Below are 18,224 nucleotides of genomic sequence, written 5' to 3' on the forward strand. Positions count from 1 at the left end.
CCCTCTGGCGCAGGGACGCTGGGGCGGGGAGGGTGGAGGGGAATAAGTTAAACTAAAATTTGACCGTCTTGGACAAAGAACCACAAGGTGTGTTTTTTTCCTTAGTACCTCAACATTGACAACAAGGCACGCCCGACACCACACACATCGTAAGACCACTGCCAGGCAGGCCGCGGGTGAAGGGGCAGGGTGGCACGCCTGCCCAACCGTTTCTTCTAAGTGCTACAGAACTGTGGGGGGTTTTGTGTGTGTGTGTGTCAGTTTCCTCTTGCCCACCTGATGCCCTCAATGCACACTGCAGAGGCACAGGAAGTCGGCAAAGCCTCGCCCGTCCAAGTCCGTCTCACGCACAATCCGACAGCGGAAAACTCCAGGCCGCAGCCTCTGTCCCCGGGGCACAGCGTCACTTCCGAAAGCTGCTCTCGGGAAGAACCAGAGTGCGCCGCCGCAGCTTCCTCCCCGAACCTTCCTCTAGCAGGTACGTGACGTCAATGGCTGGAAGAGACACACGCACCAAAGAGAAATAACAGTGTGGACTTAAGAGAGCAAACGCTCTTGGAACCAAAGAAAGATGCTTTGCTACTTGGTGAAGAACCTCAGACCCAGGGGGCAGACGCCTCTCTCCCTCAGACCATGCCCCCCACCAGCCTTGCTCTGTACCACGGAGGACCTTAAGGTCCATAAATAGCAACACCCTAGAGGTCCCAGGCCCTAAGGAAGTTAGATTAGCCTCAACCAGAGCCAGGACCTTTTCAACACTGGCTCCGGCCTGGTGGAACGCTCTGTCTTATGAGACCAGGGCCTTGTGGGATCTGATTTCTTTCCACAAGGCCTGTAAGACAGAGTTGTTCTGCCTGGCCTTTGGCTTAGATTCAGTTTGATTCCCTCCCCCTCTCTCTTTTCCTTTCTCCTCCTGTGAAGAGGCTGCATCTTAATGTTTTAATGTATAACTTGGCGAGAAGCCAAGTTACAGGGAACCAGGCAGAGGGCCTTCTCGGTAGTGGCGCCCTCCCTGTGGAACGCCCTCCCACCAGATGTCAGAGAGAACAACAACTACCAGACTTTTAGAAGACATCTGAAGGCAGCCCTGTTTAGGGAAGCTTTTAATGTTTGATGTATCATAGTATTTTAATATTCTTTTGGAAGCCGCCCAGAGTGGCTGGGGAAACCCAGCCAGATGGGCGGGGTATAAATAATAAATTATTATTATTATTATTATTATTATTATTATTATTATTATTATTATTATTATTATTATTATTATTTTAATAAACTTATTTTTATTATAGGTTGTTAGCCGCCCTGAGCCCAGTCTTGGCTGGGGAGGGCGGGGTATAAATAAAAATTGGGAGCTACACATTACTAACAATCCTCTAACTTTAAAAGAGGTTTCTGGAGAGGGGAATGGGGGGGGGGAGAACAGGGGGGGCTGCGCTCTTGCCTCTTACCATTTTTCCCTGGGATTTTCTCTAGGAGGGTGAGGAGGATGAGGTTGAGCCTCTCTCGCTGCATGTGCCTGCGTTCCTCCGGGGTGCAGGGCCGCCTGGGGACGGGGCTGCTCTCCTCCACCTTCTTCTCCACCTCGCCGCCACTCTCCTGGGGGGGCGCCTCTTTCTCTGGCTCCTCCAGGCTGGGCGCCGGCTCGCTGGGAGCCTGGTCCTGACTTACGATCACATCTTCCATCAGCGGCAGGGGGTCCTCCTCTTGGCTCAGGTCTTTGTTCTGGGGCTTGGAACGGTCAGACTTCCAAGATGACCTGAGAAAGGAGATGTCAGCCACATGTCAGGGGGAGAACCTTCCAACATGGTCCTCCCTCTCTCTCTCTCACACACATGGGAGGGATGCACACTGCTGCTGCAGATTGCACTCCTGTGCTGAGGACTCCCTATCCTTCCTCTCTAGATCTCTGAAAGGGGTCATGTTTGGGAGGCAATCCCCCCCCCCCGCCACATACCCCCAGTCTTCCTACATAAGAGGTCACAGAAACCAATCGAGAATGTACCTGCACAGAAATGAAGTGGCAAAATTCTGGGCTGCACTACTTCAGGTTGTGAGCAGTGTGTGTGTCTCAGTAGTGTTTTAAATTTGTTGTTAGCCACCCTGAGCCCGGTTTTCTGAACCAGGAAGGTAAAGGTAAAGGGACCCCTGACCATTAGGTCCAGTTGTGACCGACTCTGGGGTTGCGGCGCTCATCTCGCTTTATTGGCCGAGGGAGCCGGCGTACAGCTTCCGGGTCATGTGGCCAGCATGACTAAGCTGCTTCTGGTGAACCAGAGCAGCGCACGGAAACGCCGTTTACCTTCCCGCCAGAGCGGTACCTATTTATCTACTTGCACTTTTGACGTGCTTTTGAACTGCTAGGTTGGCAGGAGCAGGGACCGAGCAACGGGAGCTCACTCCGTCGCGGGGATTCGAACTGCCGACCTTCTGATCAGCAAGTCCTAGGCTCTGTGGTTTAACCCACAGCGCCACCCACATCCCTGACCAGGAAGGGTGGGGTATAAGTAAAAAATTATTATTATTATTAATTATTAGTACAGCACTCTGGGCTTTTGCATAGAAAACACTCCAAACCCCAATGGCATCTCCAGGTGAGGCTGGGAGAGACCCCTGCGTGAAACCTGGCAGAGCCACTGCCAGTCCTTGTGGACAATGCCAGGCTATAGGAGTCAATGGTCTCACTCTGTTTAAGGCAGCAGCTGCTCCTCAGAGGAACACCACACTGGGGAGCGGGGCTTGGAGGAAAGCACACACACACACACACACACACACACACACACACACTGGGCAGGTGTGTCACTTCTGCTCCATTTGGAGCAGTGATTTTTTTCCAGACCTCTGAGAGTGGCTGCCTCACTACTGCTCTGGGAGGTTTTTGAAAATTTGCTCAAGAGCAGAGCAAACATCCTTTAAACAAGTATAAGTATAGTGAAAACACCTTCTTTTGCTTGCCGTCAACTTGCTGCCAAGTTCCACTGGTGACCCGGAGTTGTGGGAATCCTGGGTTATGGCATGCCTCACTTTATTACCACCATCCTATCAGCTTGGGGGGGGGGGGTTGAGGGACAAAGCCCCTCTTTCTATGATCCTGTCCCTGAACTGCCCAGAGTCATTTCTACTGAGGGAGCACCACACCCCACTTGCATGCTGCCTCAGCTTTCTGCTAGCGGCCTTGCAGGATGCCTTCTCTGTACTGCTTAAGTGTCGCAGGCAAGCTAAGCTGCTCTTGCTCCCATCCTGTCTAACTCAAAGGAAGGCAAGGGAGGTGCCATTTGTGCTGCAGTTAAGCAACTGAGTGCAGGAGCTCCAAAAAGGTCTCTGCGGAAGCACCCACCACACTGAAGGCCCTAAAAAAAAAGGAAAAAGGAAAAAAGGAGCCAAAAGAAGCTAAGGCAACTCACCTGCCTCCATTCCTCTTGTAGTTGTCTGGTACATAATGAGGCTGCAATGGAGAGTAAAAGACAACCAAGTGAAAGTTCAGAGGAGGCTTAATGCTGTAAGCGCAGAGAAATAGCACCTGTTTTGCTTTGCAGAAGGTTCCAGGTTCAAATCCCTGGGTACGGCTAGGAAAGACTCCCTGTCTGAAACCCAGGAGACCTGCTGTCAGTCAGTGTCAACACAGCTAAACCAATCGTCTGACATGGTAGGGGGCAGATTCCCATGCTCCTCTTTAATTCCACCCTACATATTCAGCAGCATGAGAGCTGGCATCTTAAGTTATTTAACTTGAAGCTCAGTGGTAAAGTATGTGGAATTGAGGGGGGGTGAGAATGTGATTATGCTATAATGCTTATCAATGTACAGCTTGGAAGACCCCCCCCCACTCTTGCCACTGCTGCAAAGGAAATCAGATCTGAAGTCAAAGGAAATCAGGTCTGAATTCATCCGGGAGATGGCAGCTTCCTGCAAAGGGTGGCAACTTAAGAGAGATGCTCTGATTGGAGTTGCCTGTGGCTTAACCTTATTATTCCACCCTTGTGTCCGTAGGAACAACCAGTTTGTGGTTACTGATGTTCGCTTGTAACAAACTAAATGAAAGCAGAGTTTTAGTGTGTGGGTTAGGATTCCTCTCGATGCCAGAGAGAGAAGTCGTGGAGCCGCTCACCGAAAAGTCTCTCTTCGGCGTCATCCTTTTGGGGAAGTGGTCGAAGGCGTAGGACTTGGTGCAGACTGGGTAGCGGTTCCGGTGGATCTTGTAGAAAAGGTGGGCTGACTTGTCGAGGCGGTAGTCGCAGATGTAGACATCCTGTTCCTTCACCCCCTTTGGCCTTCCTGTAGGGAGTTTTGGCACAGCAAGAATATCAGGTGAGGCAGCGTGCCAAGAATCAAAATAAGCACGACTACGGAGCTTAGCTGTTCCAAATTCCTCCAGGCAGGGCTGGAGAGGGTTTTTAAAAACCAAAGGAACTTGCCACCCTCGCAAAACTGCAGGATATTGTCTTTTTAATCCTTGTTACTGCAACTTTCCCTGGACGGAAGCAAATGTTTGTCCCCGCATTTAAAAAGAAAAACAACTCCTTCTTTATTCTTACCTCCAAATGAAGGTTTAGCATGTGGAAGTGGTTAAGAATTGGGGGCCAACCTTCTGGTTTTCAGCACAATTCGCTTTCAGGTTAGCCACATCCGAGGGCAGGTAATTCTGCTGCGTGTGTCTGCCTGGTGAGTAGCTAAAACTGGCTCACTTAACCCTCAGCACATAGACGCAGCAAGGACTGCCTGCCTCCTGCAGGTGCTGGCGCCCAGGCTAAAGCAGATACATGTATGGAAGGGCCACAGCTCAGTTGCAGAGCATCTGCTCTGCATACAGAAGGTCCGAGGTACAATCCCTGGCATCTCCAGGTAGGGCTGAGACAGACTTTTGCCTGAATCCCTGGAGAGCTGCTGATGCTGCCAGTCAACGGGTAGACAATGCTGAGTAAGATGCAGAAAGGAATGACTCGGCATGAGGCAGCTTTCTGTGGTCTGTGTTCTACAGGGAACGGAAGTTAAGTCTGTGCTGTTGGACGAGACCAAAAGGGCCCAGCAGCCAGTTTTCTACAGAGGACCAAGCTGATACTCCTGAGTAGACCAGAGGCACAGAATGTGTCAGGGGTCAGCAATTCTTACTGGGCATGGGCCAGACCACTCCCGCCGAGTTCCCCCATGAGCCGGAATGGCGCAGTGCGATGCTGGAAATCGCGTCTGCACATGTCCGTGGCACCGGAAATCACTTCTGCACATGCCCAGATGCAGGAAATCACATCTGTTCACGTCCGTGGTGCCAGAAATTGCTTCTGCGCATGCCCAGACATCAGAAATTGCGCTTGTGCAGAAGCAATTACCGGTCTCTGGGCATGTGCAGAAGCAATTTCCGGAGCCGCAGAAGAAAGTCCCCACACGCGCTGCGCCAGTTTAGTGCAGCGCGTGGGGACTCACCAAGCAGGCAGCTTGGTTTGGGGCCAGCTCATGGGCCGGTTAAGCGACCCTCATGGGCTGCTTCCGGCCCATGGGCCTTAGGTTGCCGATGTCTGGGCTGTGTCCTCCATCCCCTCTTCTCAGCAACTGGCGTTCAGAGATTCCATTCAATCATCACAGCTATAAGCAGCTGTTGACAGAAGCTTCACAGAGGTCTACCAGCCATCTTATTTTAATGTCACCTGAGAGCTACGATCCATCATCAGATACGGTGGCAGAACCACTGAAATTAATGGGCATGAACAGCTTTCGCTCCACTAATTTCAACGATCCTCCTGTGAATTTTAGGCGGATACCTCCTGTCTGGTCCAGAATCCTCCTTTATTGGCCTTTACCGTCAAGAGTGATTTAAATGGGTGGCTCTCCGGAGCTCGAAGCAGCAGGGAAAGAAAAACACTTCTCTGCATTCATTTTCTCTACACTGTGCATAATTTTATAAACTTCTGATGGTGCCTCCTCCCTGACCGTTAAAAAGAAAATGCTTTGGATTTCCCTGTGAGGAAGATGCTCACCCTCATCTTTGCCCCAATCATTTCTTTGTTGTTCCATAATCTCAGGGTTGGGGGTTCAAGCCCCATATTGGGCAAAAATATTCCTGCGCTGCAGAGGGTTGGACTAGATGACTCTTAATGGTTCTATTGTTCTATGGTTTGCACTTTTCCCAGCTCTAGCATCTCCTTTTTAGACAGGACACAACCAGAACTGTGAAGAGTGTGTACAGGCTGCTGAAGGGGGTATTTCAGGGCTCAAACGGGAGCCTTTACCTATTTACACCTGGCACTGTGCTGGGGAGCACAACAGCCTGGGATCATAGGTCCCCCTGGAAAGAAAAACCAAGTGGCTCCAGGCCGCCGGGAGCGTTGACTTGCCTTTGCAATAGGTGTAGAGATCCAGGACGCAGCAGGTGCCCACCACGGCCTCCAAGGGGATGATCTCATACAGCGGTACCCGGAACAGCTCGTTGTGGTAGAACTTCCGGGACGGGGAGTGGTGCGTTTCATGTGGACGGAAATAGTGGTGGCCGAAGGCAAACCGTTCCTCCCTGATATAAGGAGGAAAAAAGGAAGGAGGTGTTTCCATTGGAGCCGAGATGACAGACCCAACGCACCCACACACTTCTTCTTCTTCTTCTTCCTCCCCGTCCTCTACAGAATTTGCTCCCTTTTGCTAGGCTGACAGCCACAAGCCCTGGGATTCTGACACAATAGATGAGCTGAGAGGAGAGGTGGTTTGAATGCTGACGATGGAGCACTGACTCATGAGAGTCCCAGCCAGACCCAAGGTGACCTCAGTAAGGGAGCTTGGCTTTTATTCCTCTCCCTCCTGGTTGCCTGCAAATGAATCTGTGTTTACGGAGGAGCTTAATACGATCGCTGTTAAATATAATTAAGTTTTAAGTGTGTACTCGTTGCCAGGCCTCAACTAGAAGCTGGGAATTGATCATTGCCATGCGGAAAAACACATTTTACAGCAGAGATTTGGCAGGCACCCTACTTTTCAGTTTTTAGGCATCTCTCAAAGATGTTTTTATGCTGAATGATTTAGACAGCTGTCTAAACTTTCTTGATTAGCCATTCATTTTAATAATTTGGCTTTTATGGCATTTTGTGCTTTTCCGAACTTGTAGATTGTTGTACATGCACCATAATATTTCGTGTAACTTGATGGCACACACACATATGTGTGTGTGTGCGTATGGTGGCATAAGTATATAAATATACATTATAAATAACAAATATATTTATGGGTGATGAGTGCTGAAGTTCAGACCAGCCAAGCCTAAGACTGAAGATAAAGATCTGAACTGCAGCCATTTCTCAGTGCAGTAAGAGCACACTAGTGGAGGAGCATGACGACATCCTGTGAACCTCTCATTGGTCTCTGGAGACAGGGCTTAGCTGAACCTCCTGTCTACATTGGACACATCCGCCAAAGGAGGAGAATGATGTCACCCAATAAATGATGTCCTCCAACCCTCCAGGTCTTGCTGGCTTACAACTGCAGCTGGCTATTCTTGCTGGGGATCATGGGAGTCCAGCAACATTTGATGTGTGTGTGTGTGTTAGTTATAGGTTACCCACCTCTTTAGTTTGCTCACGACAGGAAAAGAGGTGGGAAAATCTTACGGCTTCATGAACTGCCACCACCTGCTACTTTCATGCATGGGAGGGACAGGGATGGGAAAATTCTCTGATGACACGTTTTTGACGGAGTCCAATGTGGCTGGTCTCCCACCAAAGGTCAGGGAGATGGAGCTCCGCTTTTTTTAAGCAAGGTGGGGCTGGGACTTACTTCTCGTTCTTCCAGAGCTTTTCGATACGGAAGATGTCGAGTCTCTCTCTGTTGATGTGGGAGAGCAGGCGATATGACTGCCGGACAGGGTGGCCGTCCGGGGTCCTTCGGCTGTCTCTCATCAGGTACACGCAGTCACCTGTTGATGGGGTGAGGAAGGGCGTATCAGAGCGGCTTTCTCATACCCCAGCAGGGTGGATTTACAGAAGCCTAACAATCTGAGTGGCAGTAGCAGAGGTGGCTCAGCAGTTGCAAGCATGGGCTGCGTGTAAGAAGAACTGCCAGGTTCACTGAAATGGCGTCTCCAACTAGGAAGCCGGCTAGATCAGACCAAGCTTCTGTTCAGTCTAGCATCCCGTTTCCTTTAGTGGCTAAGTAGAAGCCCACAAAGCAGGGGCTTAAGGGCAATGGGTCTCCCCTGTTTGGTTTTGAACAATTAAGCATTCAGAGACATCCTGCCAATGAACAGGGGTGGCCCATTTAGTCTTTGTGGCTAAGAGCTGTTGAGTGGAGCAGTCTCCCTCGGGAGGTTGTGGACTCTCCTTCCTTGGAGGCTTTTAAGCAGAGGTCGGATGGCCATCTGTCATGGATGCTTTAGTTGAGATTCCTGCATTGCAAGGGGGTTGGACAAGATGGGGTCCCTTCTGACGCTACAATTCTGAGATTCTAATACCATGACTTTTCCATAAAAGCTGCCTAATTCCCTTCCTCCTACCCAACTACCACCACAGAGCCCCGATTTCAGAGGCTGAGGAAACAACCTGGAGAGCTGCTGCCAGTCGGACCAGGTGGCCTCAGTGCTTAGGTGACCCAAGATTTCTAACTCGCTTAATGTCTCACCTATTGATACCCTGAATCAGTGAGCGAGGCAGGCTCAAGCACCTTGACAAACAGCCGTCACGAGAGAGGGGATGGATGTCCCAAAGGACTCTCTCGGCTGCCTCTTAATTAATCCAAATCCCCAGAATTAGTGCTTTTGTGTTTGAGGTAGACCCTGGAGGGGAGAAGGCAGCGGGCACTCTATGCTATACTGTGAATTGTATGAAACACCTAGAAATCTTCAGCTGCGACTCCAATCCTCAGTAATATGGATAGGATTAAGTATCTGTTGTCTGGTTCGGACTAGTCTGTAATGTTCAACGCAGCTAAATTTGCAGAGAAGGCTGCTAAAATTAGACAATCTATGTGACTGCCCTTGAGATTTAAGGTTCCTGTTTTATGTAAGCTTTATTTATTGTATAGGTCAAGTTTTTATCTTTATGTATTATTTTTATGTATAGTTTATGTTCCTATGCTTCTGCTTGGCTACAACCTGTTTTGGCTGCCTTCTTAAAAACTTTGAATATTATGAATTTCCCTCCCGCCCCCCAGGAAGTCAACACACTCACCTTGACGTAGCAACAGATCGTCCCGTAACAGACAGATGAAGTAAACGCAGCCAGGCTGGGCGTAATGAGGTCGGGGAATCATAGGAACCTCCTGCGAGAAAGAAAAAGGCAACGTCTTGTCATCCTGACTACGTTTAGAAACCAAGATGAACGCAGACGCAGCACTAATAAAGCCTGCACCCTCCATGGAACCCTAGGGACTGTGGTTTTGTGAAGAACACTTGAACGCTGGAGGGCTATGATTCCCAGGCTTCCTTAGAGGAGAAAGCCACTGAAACAGCCCGGCTGTGTGAAAAATGAAGAGGCCAATGGCGTGAGGGTTTCAAAGTCACCCTGCCCAGTTCTGGGCAAGCGAAGGCGGCTTACCCTATCCACCGTGCGAGGTTCACACTGCTCACACAAGTAGTGTTCGACGTCAGAGTTCACCCCCATACAGTCACAGTGCTGCCAGACCTACAGGAGAAAATAGACACATTAGAAAAGGAGATCCACCCCAAAGCATCAGAAGATGAGTTTTATTTATTTTAAAGCATTTCTGAACAGTTTTAAGATTTTTTAACTCAAATAATGCAGCCTAAAAGCAACGTAACAGCATCTTAAAATCAGATTATCAGGGATGGATAAAGCTCTCTGCCTGAGATGCCAGAGAGTCAATGTCAAGCAGAGTAGAAAATACTGACTCATATGTGCCAGTGGTCTGACTCATTCTATATTATTAAATTATTATTATTATTATTATTATTATTATTATTATTATTATTATTATTATGTGCCGCCCTTCCCCCCTAGATCTCAGGGTGGTTCACAACATAAAATTACAATATAAAAACTACAAAATTCATAGTAAAGGTAAGACCATCAACAAACCAATAATGCTCCCTCGCACAACACATTTAAAAGGGCATCAAATGTCAATTAGCCAAAGGCCTGGTTGAAGAGGAAATTTCTACTTGGCGCCTAAAGGTGTATGAAGGTGCCAGTCAAACCTCCCTGGGGAGAGCGTTCCACGAATGGGGAGCCACCACCGAAAAGGCCCATTCCCGTGTTGCTACCCTCCAGCCCTCTTGTGGAGGAGGCGCATGAAGAAGGGCCTCAGGGGGCCCACCTCTGTTCTGATAGGTTCGGATTCCTCTGGCCCACCAATACCAGGCTGCTATAGAGGAAGGAATCCAGCCATTGGTCTGGACCTTGCTTTTTGACAGAACAGGGCCAGGTACAGGGGCTACATGTGAGCACGTTTCTCATCTTCAGCAAGAACGCAGCCCCGTCTTGTGAGGGAGAGGAGCGCACAACCTGCCCTCACCATGCACTTGTCGCACTGGATCATGAGCCCTTCGTCCTTGTACAAGCCACAGATGCAGCGGATCACGTCCTCGTCCTTCTCGTGCCCGCTCTCCTTCTCGCACATGGAGGTCTCGCTGCTGTCCGCCTCGCTCGCCGTCTCTCCGACAATCTCATCAATCTGGGCAGCTGCCTCGTGGCGGGCGTTGTAGTAGGCCTTCCGCAGCCGGCAGACGTCCCGCCCAATCGGGGATTTCCTGCCATAGTACTTCTGCGCAGAAGACAAAAGTCCAGAAACTCAGAGCCTTTCCCAGCCCCACTGAAATGCCCTTCCTGCTCCAATCTTTGCTGCCATAAAACTCTGACATAGGCGCCCTCTGCCCCGGTCCCATCACCTTCTCCTTCATACCCACCAGTCCCTCCCAGCTTGGTTCATTTTCTTCCAGCACAAGTAACAAGTGGGCACTGCAACAGAACATTACAGCGTATCCGCAAGACACAAGGGCGGTGGCTTCTGATTCAAGAGTCCGCCCAGCCTCGAATGGGAGTTGTATAAGTTCACTAGGGTTAGGCGGGGTTCTCAGGAGTGGGGTGGTGGAAAGGCACTCCCCTGAGGCCCTTCCTCTACTGTGTTATTTGGTGTCGCAAGGTCTCCACCCCAGAACTTGAGCATTTCAGAGACAATTGTATTGAAGGCAATTAATGAATACACCCTGACTCTCAAAGGACCAGCTGGGACCCTCTGCTAGAACCAAGTGCCTTCCTCTGCCAACACAACAGCAAACTCACTTCAGTGTTGCGGAAGACCTTCAGCATGTCGCCGTCAAAAGCTTCCACAGTTTTGTAGTAGCCTGTCAAGATCTGCTTCTCGATGGTGGTGAGGTCAAGGGGGTCCGAGATCTTCTCATAGTAATCTGCGTTTCTATACCAGGCAGGGGTGGAAATGTGAAAGGTTACTGATAAGCCCGTATTGGAGGAATGACATGAAATCTATTTGTAAAATCACAGATTCTCCACCACTCCCCCTTCGGAGAATGCTAAAAACCTACTTTTTCTTCGGGGGAAGATTCAGCAAAGGAGTTGCAAGCAGCTGTCTGGAGGAATCTGTAAGGGAAGCAGAGGGATGCAGAGCAGTTGCCACAGGGGTTTTACAGTATGGTTGGTCATGGGTAGTTTTTGGGGTGGGCGGGCGTTATTTGGAAGGAGAAATTATGAGGAACTATATGTGGGAAAGAAACACGTGCCCCTTAGTCCCTGACTTGCCTAAGTCACAGCTACATCACAAGCCAAAATTAAGAGGCAATGCAATTTACCGTTTCTTAAAATGGGCCCTTTTGGCAAGTGCTGTTCGAGTTCATGCCCTTCTTGTGGGCTCAGGTGGGGCCACGGCAAGATAGATGGGCCTTTTGGTCTGATCCAGCAGACAGGCTCTTCTGGTGTTCCGATGAATTTCCTCCACCCGCTGTGTACTCCCTTCCCCCCTCCCTCAAATTCTGTCCACTACTTCTAGAGCTACAGCCCCTTCTTCTACAGCTCTTTACAATTCAAGACTAAGGAGGTGGGAGCAGCATGTGTATCAAACACATGGGTGACGGACGGAGAGACAGAGGCTGGCCACCCCACAGCAAATGCTGCAAAAGCCAAGGAAGTGTATGAGAAGCTGCCTAATACAGGATCAGACCACTGGGTCCACCTCACTCAGTGTCACTGCTGACACTGGCTGGGCAGCAGTTCTGCAGCTTTTCAGACCGGGGTCCTTCCCAGCCCCATCTGAAGATGCCAGGGATGCAAAGCCTCCACCCAAAGTAGCTCCTGCTCTCACCCATGAGCCACTCATCACTGAACCCCTGAAATCCTACACTCAAGCTCTCCTCCCTCTGGAAACCCAGCAACACAGGATTGTGGAGCCTGTCAAATGATCAGCTCCTTGGCAGCCATCACCTTTGTACGAGATGATCCCGTCGCAGATCTCCTTGAAGATTTGCGCGAGGCGTGCGGCCCGCGCCACTTCGATGTTCTCCTCGGCCGCAGCCAGCCGCCGTGTCCGCACTGAGCGGGCAGTCTGCAGGGCAGAGAACTGTGTCATGAAGACATCTGAAAAAGAGAGGGGAGGGAGAGACGCCTCTTTAGTCGAAGCCCGCAGGAACACAGGAAGCAACCGGCCCAATTAGTTTGGTTTTGTCTGCGCTGACAAGCAGCAGCTCTCCAGGGTTTCCGTCTCTCTCAACCCTACTGGGAGGCAGCTAACTAGAGAACCTGCGACTTCCTGATCTGCTACTGAGCTACCTTCCCATTTCCTCTCCTCTGAACAACATGTATGTCTGAGGGACTTAAAAACCAGCAACTCTCATTGTACAGAGTGGAGGCTTTGAATATATCATGCCACTGCTGCTGGATATCAAATTTTAGTTGAATGCAACGCAAAGGGTAAAATGTGGTCAGGGCACTGCTTGGCCAATTGCTTGTGGCAAGGCAGAAACACTTTTAGGCGACTCGGAAAAGGAGGTTTGAAGCTTGGTTCATTAGGTCACAAATATCTGAGACAGACAGGATGGCAACTTTTTGCAAGACTGATTTCAGAAAGGTTAAGGTTCACGGAATGCTTATCGCTTATCCAGGAGACATGGGGAAAGGCTGGGAGATTCACACCAGTTGCAACAGGGGCACTGACCAGATTTTATATTGCCATCATCCCGACACATCCCATTCCAGCGGGTGTATAACGAGGCGGACTGAAGGTTGTCGCTGGCGTGCTTGACCTCCTCTTGCTTCTGCCGGATCTTCTCCCAATTGCGCACCAAGAAAACATGATGCTTCAGCACAAAATTCCTTGGGGAAGCACAAATAAAGATGAGGGATGGGGAAGAGAAGAGGTGGGGGCTGAAATAAAAGGCTTTCTTCGCCTTCCGAGGTTGGCTGCTGCGGGATATTTGCAGCACATCGCCACAGCTTAGTAGTGAGAGATCCCTGCTCTCAGGGGTTGGAATCTACACGAGATCAGACTGGGAAGAGGAGGAGGAGGAAGGGTCAGGAATAAAGACCAAGTAAGGGAAGCTTCAGACAGATGCCAGGGAGGCACAGGTTAAAAGCAAGGGTTGGGCCATTTCTGTAGAAAGGCTCGACTCAGACCTACCAATCCATGATTCGTTCTGATCGTGATTTGGAACACATAATCACAGCCTGAGCAGCTTAATAAAGCCATGATTTAGACCTGCTTGTCTGCTTCCATTTCCCCACCCATTCAGCTTTTATATAATGCAGTTGTCTCTGGGGAGGCAGCAATGAGTCTGTGGTTTGTCAATTCTAACATCTCACCAAACCACCTTTTAAAAAAATCCTTATTGGCCAGCCGTTTGCAAACCATGGTTTAGAACATTGTGCAAAGTCATAGCTAAAGCTTTCTCAATTGTGGGATGGCATGAGGTGTGAATAATTTCACACAGCTGCTTGTTAAGTATTGCCCATCATGTATTACGTACTACTGTGTATTACCTGATATCACGTAATAGTGATTATTATCAGTAATAATTATGAAATTATATATACAGGTTTTTATGTAGAGAGAGGGAGAGAGAATACTGAATGCATATTTTTGTACTGTATTTGCAAACAGTCTGCATCTGTACTGGGACTATCTTAACTGTTCTTATATATGAAATTGTTTTCAAATGTTTGCACTGCTTTCAATACATGGAACTGTTTCAATTTGTTTTTACAATTTTCTTGTTTTACGGTGGTAACTATTTCATTTGTTTTACAAGTGTGCACTTTATTGCTGTAACCTGCCCTGGGACCTTATGAGACCTGCTGAAACCACTTTGGTTTGGGCAAGTCTAAATGTGGATGGTGATATGTTTCAATCTCTTTTTAGTTTACTGTTGATGCTAACAGTTTTCTAAATGTTTTTATTGATAATTTATTGTTTTTACTCATAATTTTAATATTTCCTGTAAACCGCTTACAAGGTATCATTACAATCAAGTGGTATATACATTTTGTTAAATAAAAATATATATGATAAAGTGTGGGTAAAAAAAATAAAATCTAATAAATGAAGTTGCTTATGCTATTATGTTGCAAACCATCCTGTGGTAGTTTCATAGGTAAAGGTAAAGAGACCCCTGACCATTAGGTCCAGTCGTGGACGACTCTGGGGTTGCGGCGCTCATCTCGCTTTATTGGCCAAGGGAGCCGACGAACAGCTTCCGGGTCATGTGGCCAGCATGACTAAGCCGCTTCTGGCGAACCAGAGCAGCACATGGAAACGCCATTTACCTTCCCACCTGAGCGGTACCTATTTATCTACTTGCACTTTGATGTGCTTTCGAATTGCTAGGTTGGCAGGAGGTAGTTTCATAGAATCATAGAATTTCAGAGTTGGAAAAGACTCTAATGATAGGTTCTTCTTACTTTCTGATGACAAAAGGCAGGGAAGAAATTTCTTAAATCAAAATGAAATAACTGAGCCAAAATGCAGCTTTGGGGAAGATCTAGCTCAGGCTTCCTCAACCTCGGCCCTCCAGATGTTTTGAGACTACAATTCCTATCATCCCTGATCACTGGTCCTGCTAGCTAGGGATCATGGGAGTTGTAGGCCAAAAACATCTGGAGGGCCGAGGTTGAGGAAGCCTGATCTAGCTCATGCCCCCTGGGGGAGGGAAACTTGTTGGGAAGAGACAAGGGAATGAAGCTGCCCTTCTTCCTCACCTTTCCCTGTTGGACATGGGCTTCATTTGGAGCTGCGGTGTCAGCCGAGTCGGGGTACTTGAGCTTTCACTGGGCTCCTCAGGAACGTGACCCTTCTGCAAAACAAAACAAACCCCTCTTGAGAAGAGAATCCAAGAACAAAGAAAGCCAACTGCAAAAAGACAGTGGTTAGAATCCTGAACTTGGGTCGGGCAGGTTCAAATTCCTACTCAGTGTATAGCTGAGCTGCCCAACACGGGCAAGATTATTTCCCTTTCAGGGCTTAAATGCTTATAATAAAGAGGGGAGGGGAGGGTGGAAGTTAAGGTAAGTACATGAAGCAAGAGGGGCCCCCACTTTGTTCCTCTCATTCAAAACCATTATTGGAATGGGCATGTCCATGCTGTTCCCTCATTACCAACAGGAGGCTGATTTGGGTCTGGGTGGAGAAGCATGCAGAACAGGAAGCACGTGTTACATGCGCATCCCACCCCACCCTCATTTTGTAAAGTCTGATTCTGTCCAATCATGGTGGACAGAAGCATCCCAGCTGGTGAGGAAGAGAGAGACCCCCTACGGTGGTCAACATTAACATGAGTGAAGAGATGTCCTGGAAGGGGGAGCCCAAGTTTTTTTTCCAAGAGAGTATCAAGTTCCCCGTTCCTGCATGATTACATCAGGGTGGTCCAATGCCCCCAAGCCTCTTTTGGAGGTCATCGGCAACGTTTGATGCTCCCCAAGTCCTCACACTACCTTCCCAAAGCCAGGTAACTGAGGCCCTGGGCTTCAGGAAGGAGGTGTGAGGGCTCAGACAGGGTCCTAGAGATCTCCCTCCTCCTTCCCAAAGCCAAGTGCAGTGTTTACCCAGCTTTGGGAAGGCAGCGTGAGGGCTGGGGAGGGGGCACCGAATTCTGGGCTTGCTCTCTCCCCATACATGACAAGGCAGAGTGCGGCCCATGGGTTCCATGCCACAACTACTCTTGAGGCACACTTGGTATGGAAAGTTGGGCCGCCCTGCGTTAGATCATTGCCACAAGTACTGTCTTTCCCTGAAAGTAAGACATCCCCCCCAAATAAGACCTACTTCCAGTTTTGCCTCTCGCTGTAATATAAGGCATCCCCCCCAAAAATAAGACCTCCCCGATAATAAGGCCTCCCCCGAACATAAGGCCTCCCCGGAATATAATGCCCCCGTAAGCTACCGTAAGGCGTCTGACTCCTCTGGACCATAGCGGCGGGCGCTGCCACGTAGCTCACTGATTGGCCGCAGCACAGCCGGAGCTGTTCAGGCAATGCGAGGTCTCTTTAAATCAGAGAGCCCACGCTGCTGCCTGCTGCTTACTCTGCCCTGACGGAGTCTGGCTGACTCACAATTACTGTCTTTCCCCAAAAGTAAGACATCCCCCGAAAATAGGACCTAGCGCATCTTTGGGAGCAAAAATTAATATAAGACACTGTCTTATTTTCGGGGAAACAGGGTAGCAACCAGATTACTGAAAGAAAAGTCAAACAAACTGGGCACATGAAGTGGTCCCGCACTAGATGAGACCACTGCTACCCACTATGCTTTTTAAAACAGAGATGTCGGACATTGAACCTGGCGCCTTCTGCACGCCAAATACGAGCTCTCAACCACACTCACCCCCCTCTGACCCAAGCGGCAACTGTAGGCATGGAGTGTGGCAAACACCTCCCACACCTGCCTCCTGCTCTGTGCACACTCACCCTCTTCTTCAACTTGTGCTTGGATTTCCTCTTCTCTTTAGACCGGCTCGGCCTCCTCTGGGCAGTGACGGGCTGGTTGGTTTTGCTCAGGAGGCCGTTCACGCGCTGGCTCTTGCCCCCAATGATCCCTCTGCACTTCTCAAAGCCGCATTTGCAGAGTTGCTTGGAAGAGAAAGGAGACAACACCCACCTTGAAACACGGCCCCTCGGCAAAGCTTGCAACCCAGGCCAACAGGACCCATCAACAACTCCTGCCTGCTCATACAGTCCCATCCATTCGATGGGACACTGCAGGGGCCAATGTATGAATGGGCTTGTTGGTGCCTCTGTGTTTCTGCCTCCTTTTTTCTGGCCTCCTTTTTTGTGATGGCTACTCTGTTTACTGTGCTGGAGCTGCTGTCTAAATTTGACAACCTGAGTGGATCTATCCTTTACGCATGGAGGATTATGTGGGGATCTCATGGCCACTGTCTGGTGAGCTAAGATCCTGTTACTGTGCTCAAATAAGAGGCATGTCTTATGGTGCTAGGTGTTCTAATTTCCTGGACTTTTGGCCTGCCCACTCTGTATATGGGCAAACTGGGGCTCCTTCTCTCAGGTGAGAAGCTTTCTGCCATTGCTGCTGTTGGGTGAGCACCTCTGCCTCACCTTTGCCCTTCCCTGACTCCACCATACCGCCTGCTCCTGGCAGAACGACAGGAGCAGATGTTAGGGCCAACGGGCGGGGCCAAGCTGGGTATCTTGGGTGTCTACATCTGCTTAAATGAGGTGTCTTGGTATACTGGCTGCTATAATTTGAGGGGCCCTTTTTAGGCAAGCGTTGCATGAAAGTCTGCAGGGTGTATTAACTGAATTTCCCAGGTGATCAAAGTGATCTCACGGGGCATCTCATACATTTGTGCCTCCAACTTGTACCAATAAGGAGGGACTAGCCTAAAGAATTAAAAATGCAGCTGTGCTCTTCTCCCCCAGGCCTTCCTGGGAGTGAGGATGCAACCCTCACCTGCTTTTCCACATTGAAGGAGTGGAAGTTGTAATCGTAAGTCAGCTCAGTGCCAGCAGGCATATCCTTCAATGCATACAGCCCAATCCTGTAGACACCATTGACGGACCTGCAGGTGGAAAGGGAAGAAGAGGATGTGCTTGCAACTCTGGACAGGGCAGGAAGGCACAACAGCAGTCTCAGCACCACCAAGGTCCTGGAAGCGTAGTATACCTCAGTTGGAAACCAATCTCCCCCCCCCCCAAAAAAAAAACCAACAACAATGCTCCAGGAAAGGGGTGGAATTGTGGCTCAGTCCGCTTGTAACCACAGCTTCCCTGGGTCTGACAGAGCAGCAGGCATCAGATCTTAAAAAGTTACACAGCTGTTCTTAAGATGACCAGCTGGAATGGGAG

At 49.4% G+C, this 18,224-nt stretch overlaps 1 protein-coding gene across 2 annotated transcripts in view; it reads right to left on the minus strand.

Annotated features, from left to right (window-relative positions):
* Positions 1-240: 240 nt before the first annotated feature.
* Positions 241-18,224, minus strand: part of ASH1L (ASH1 like histone lysine methyltransferase) — a 74,522-nt gene continuing 56,538 nt past the window's right edge. Inside the window, exons 13-28 of one of the 2 annotated variants that reach the window (XM_082202020.1) lie at positions 17,830-17,938; positions 16,827-16,988; positions 15,123-15,217; positions 13,087-13,244; positions 12,357-12,509; positions 11,465-11,519; positions 11,205-11,337; positions 10,438-10,686; positions 9,501-9,587; positions 9,135-9,225; positions 7,747-7,885; positions 6,324-6,496; positions 4,106-4,272; positions 3,402-3,442; positions 1,449-1,756; positions 241-495 (exon numbers count right to left, since the gene is read on the minus strand). In XM_082202020.1, the coding sequence (XP_082058146.1) occupies positions 404-495; positions 1,449-1,756; positions 3,402-3,442; positions 4,106-4,272; positions 6,324-6,496; positions 7,747-7,885; positions 9,135-9,225; positions 9,501-9,587; positions 10,438-10,686; positions 11,205-11,337; positions 11,465-11,519; positions 12,357-12,509; positions 13,087-13,244; positions 15,123-15,217; positions 16,827-16,988; positions 17,830-17,938 (2,212 nt within the window). In that variant the 3' untranslated portion in view covers positions 241-403. Of the gene's footprint in view, positions 496-1,448; positions 1,757-3,401; positions 3,443-4,105; positions 4,273-6,319; positions 6,497-7,746; positions 7,886-9,134; positions 9,226-9,500; positions 9,588-10,437; positions 10,687-11,204; positions 11,338-11,464; positions 11,520-12,356; positions 12,510-13,086; positions 13,245-15,122; positions 15,218-16,826; positions 16,989-17,829; positions 17,939-18,224 lie in introns of both variants that reach the window. The other variant, XM_082202019.1, reaches the window with a different exon arrangement.

Source organism: Podarcis vaucheri, assembly GCF_965113315.1.
Source record: "Podarcis vaucheri genome assembly, chromosome: 16".
NCBI classification, from domain to species: domain Eukaryota; kingdom Metazoa; phylum Chordata; class Lepidosauria; order Squamata; family Lacertidae; genus Podarcis; species Podarcis vaucheri.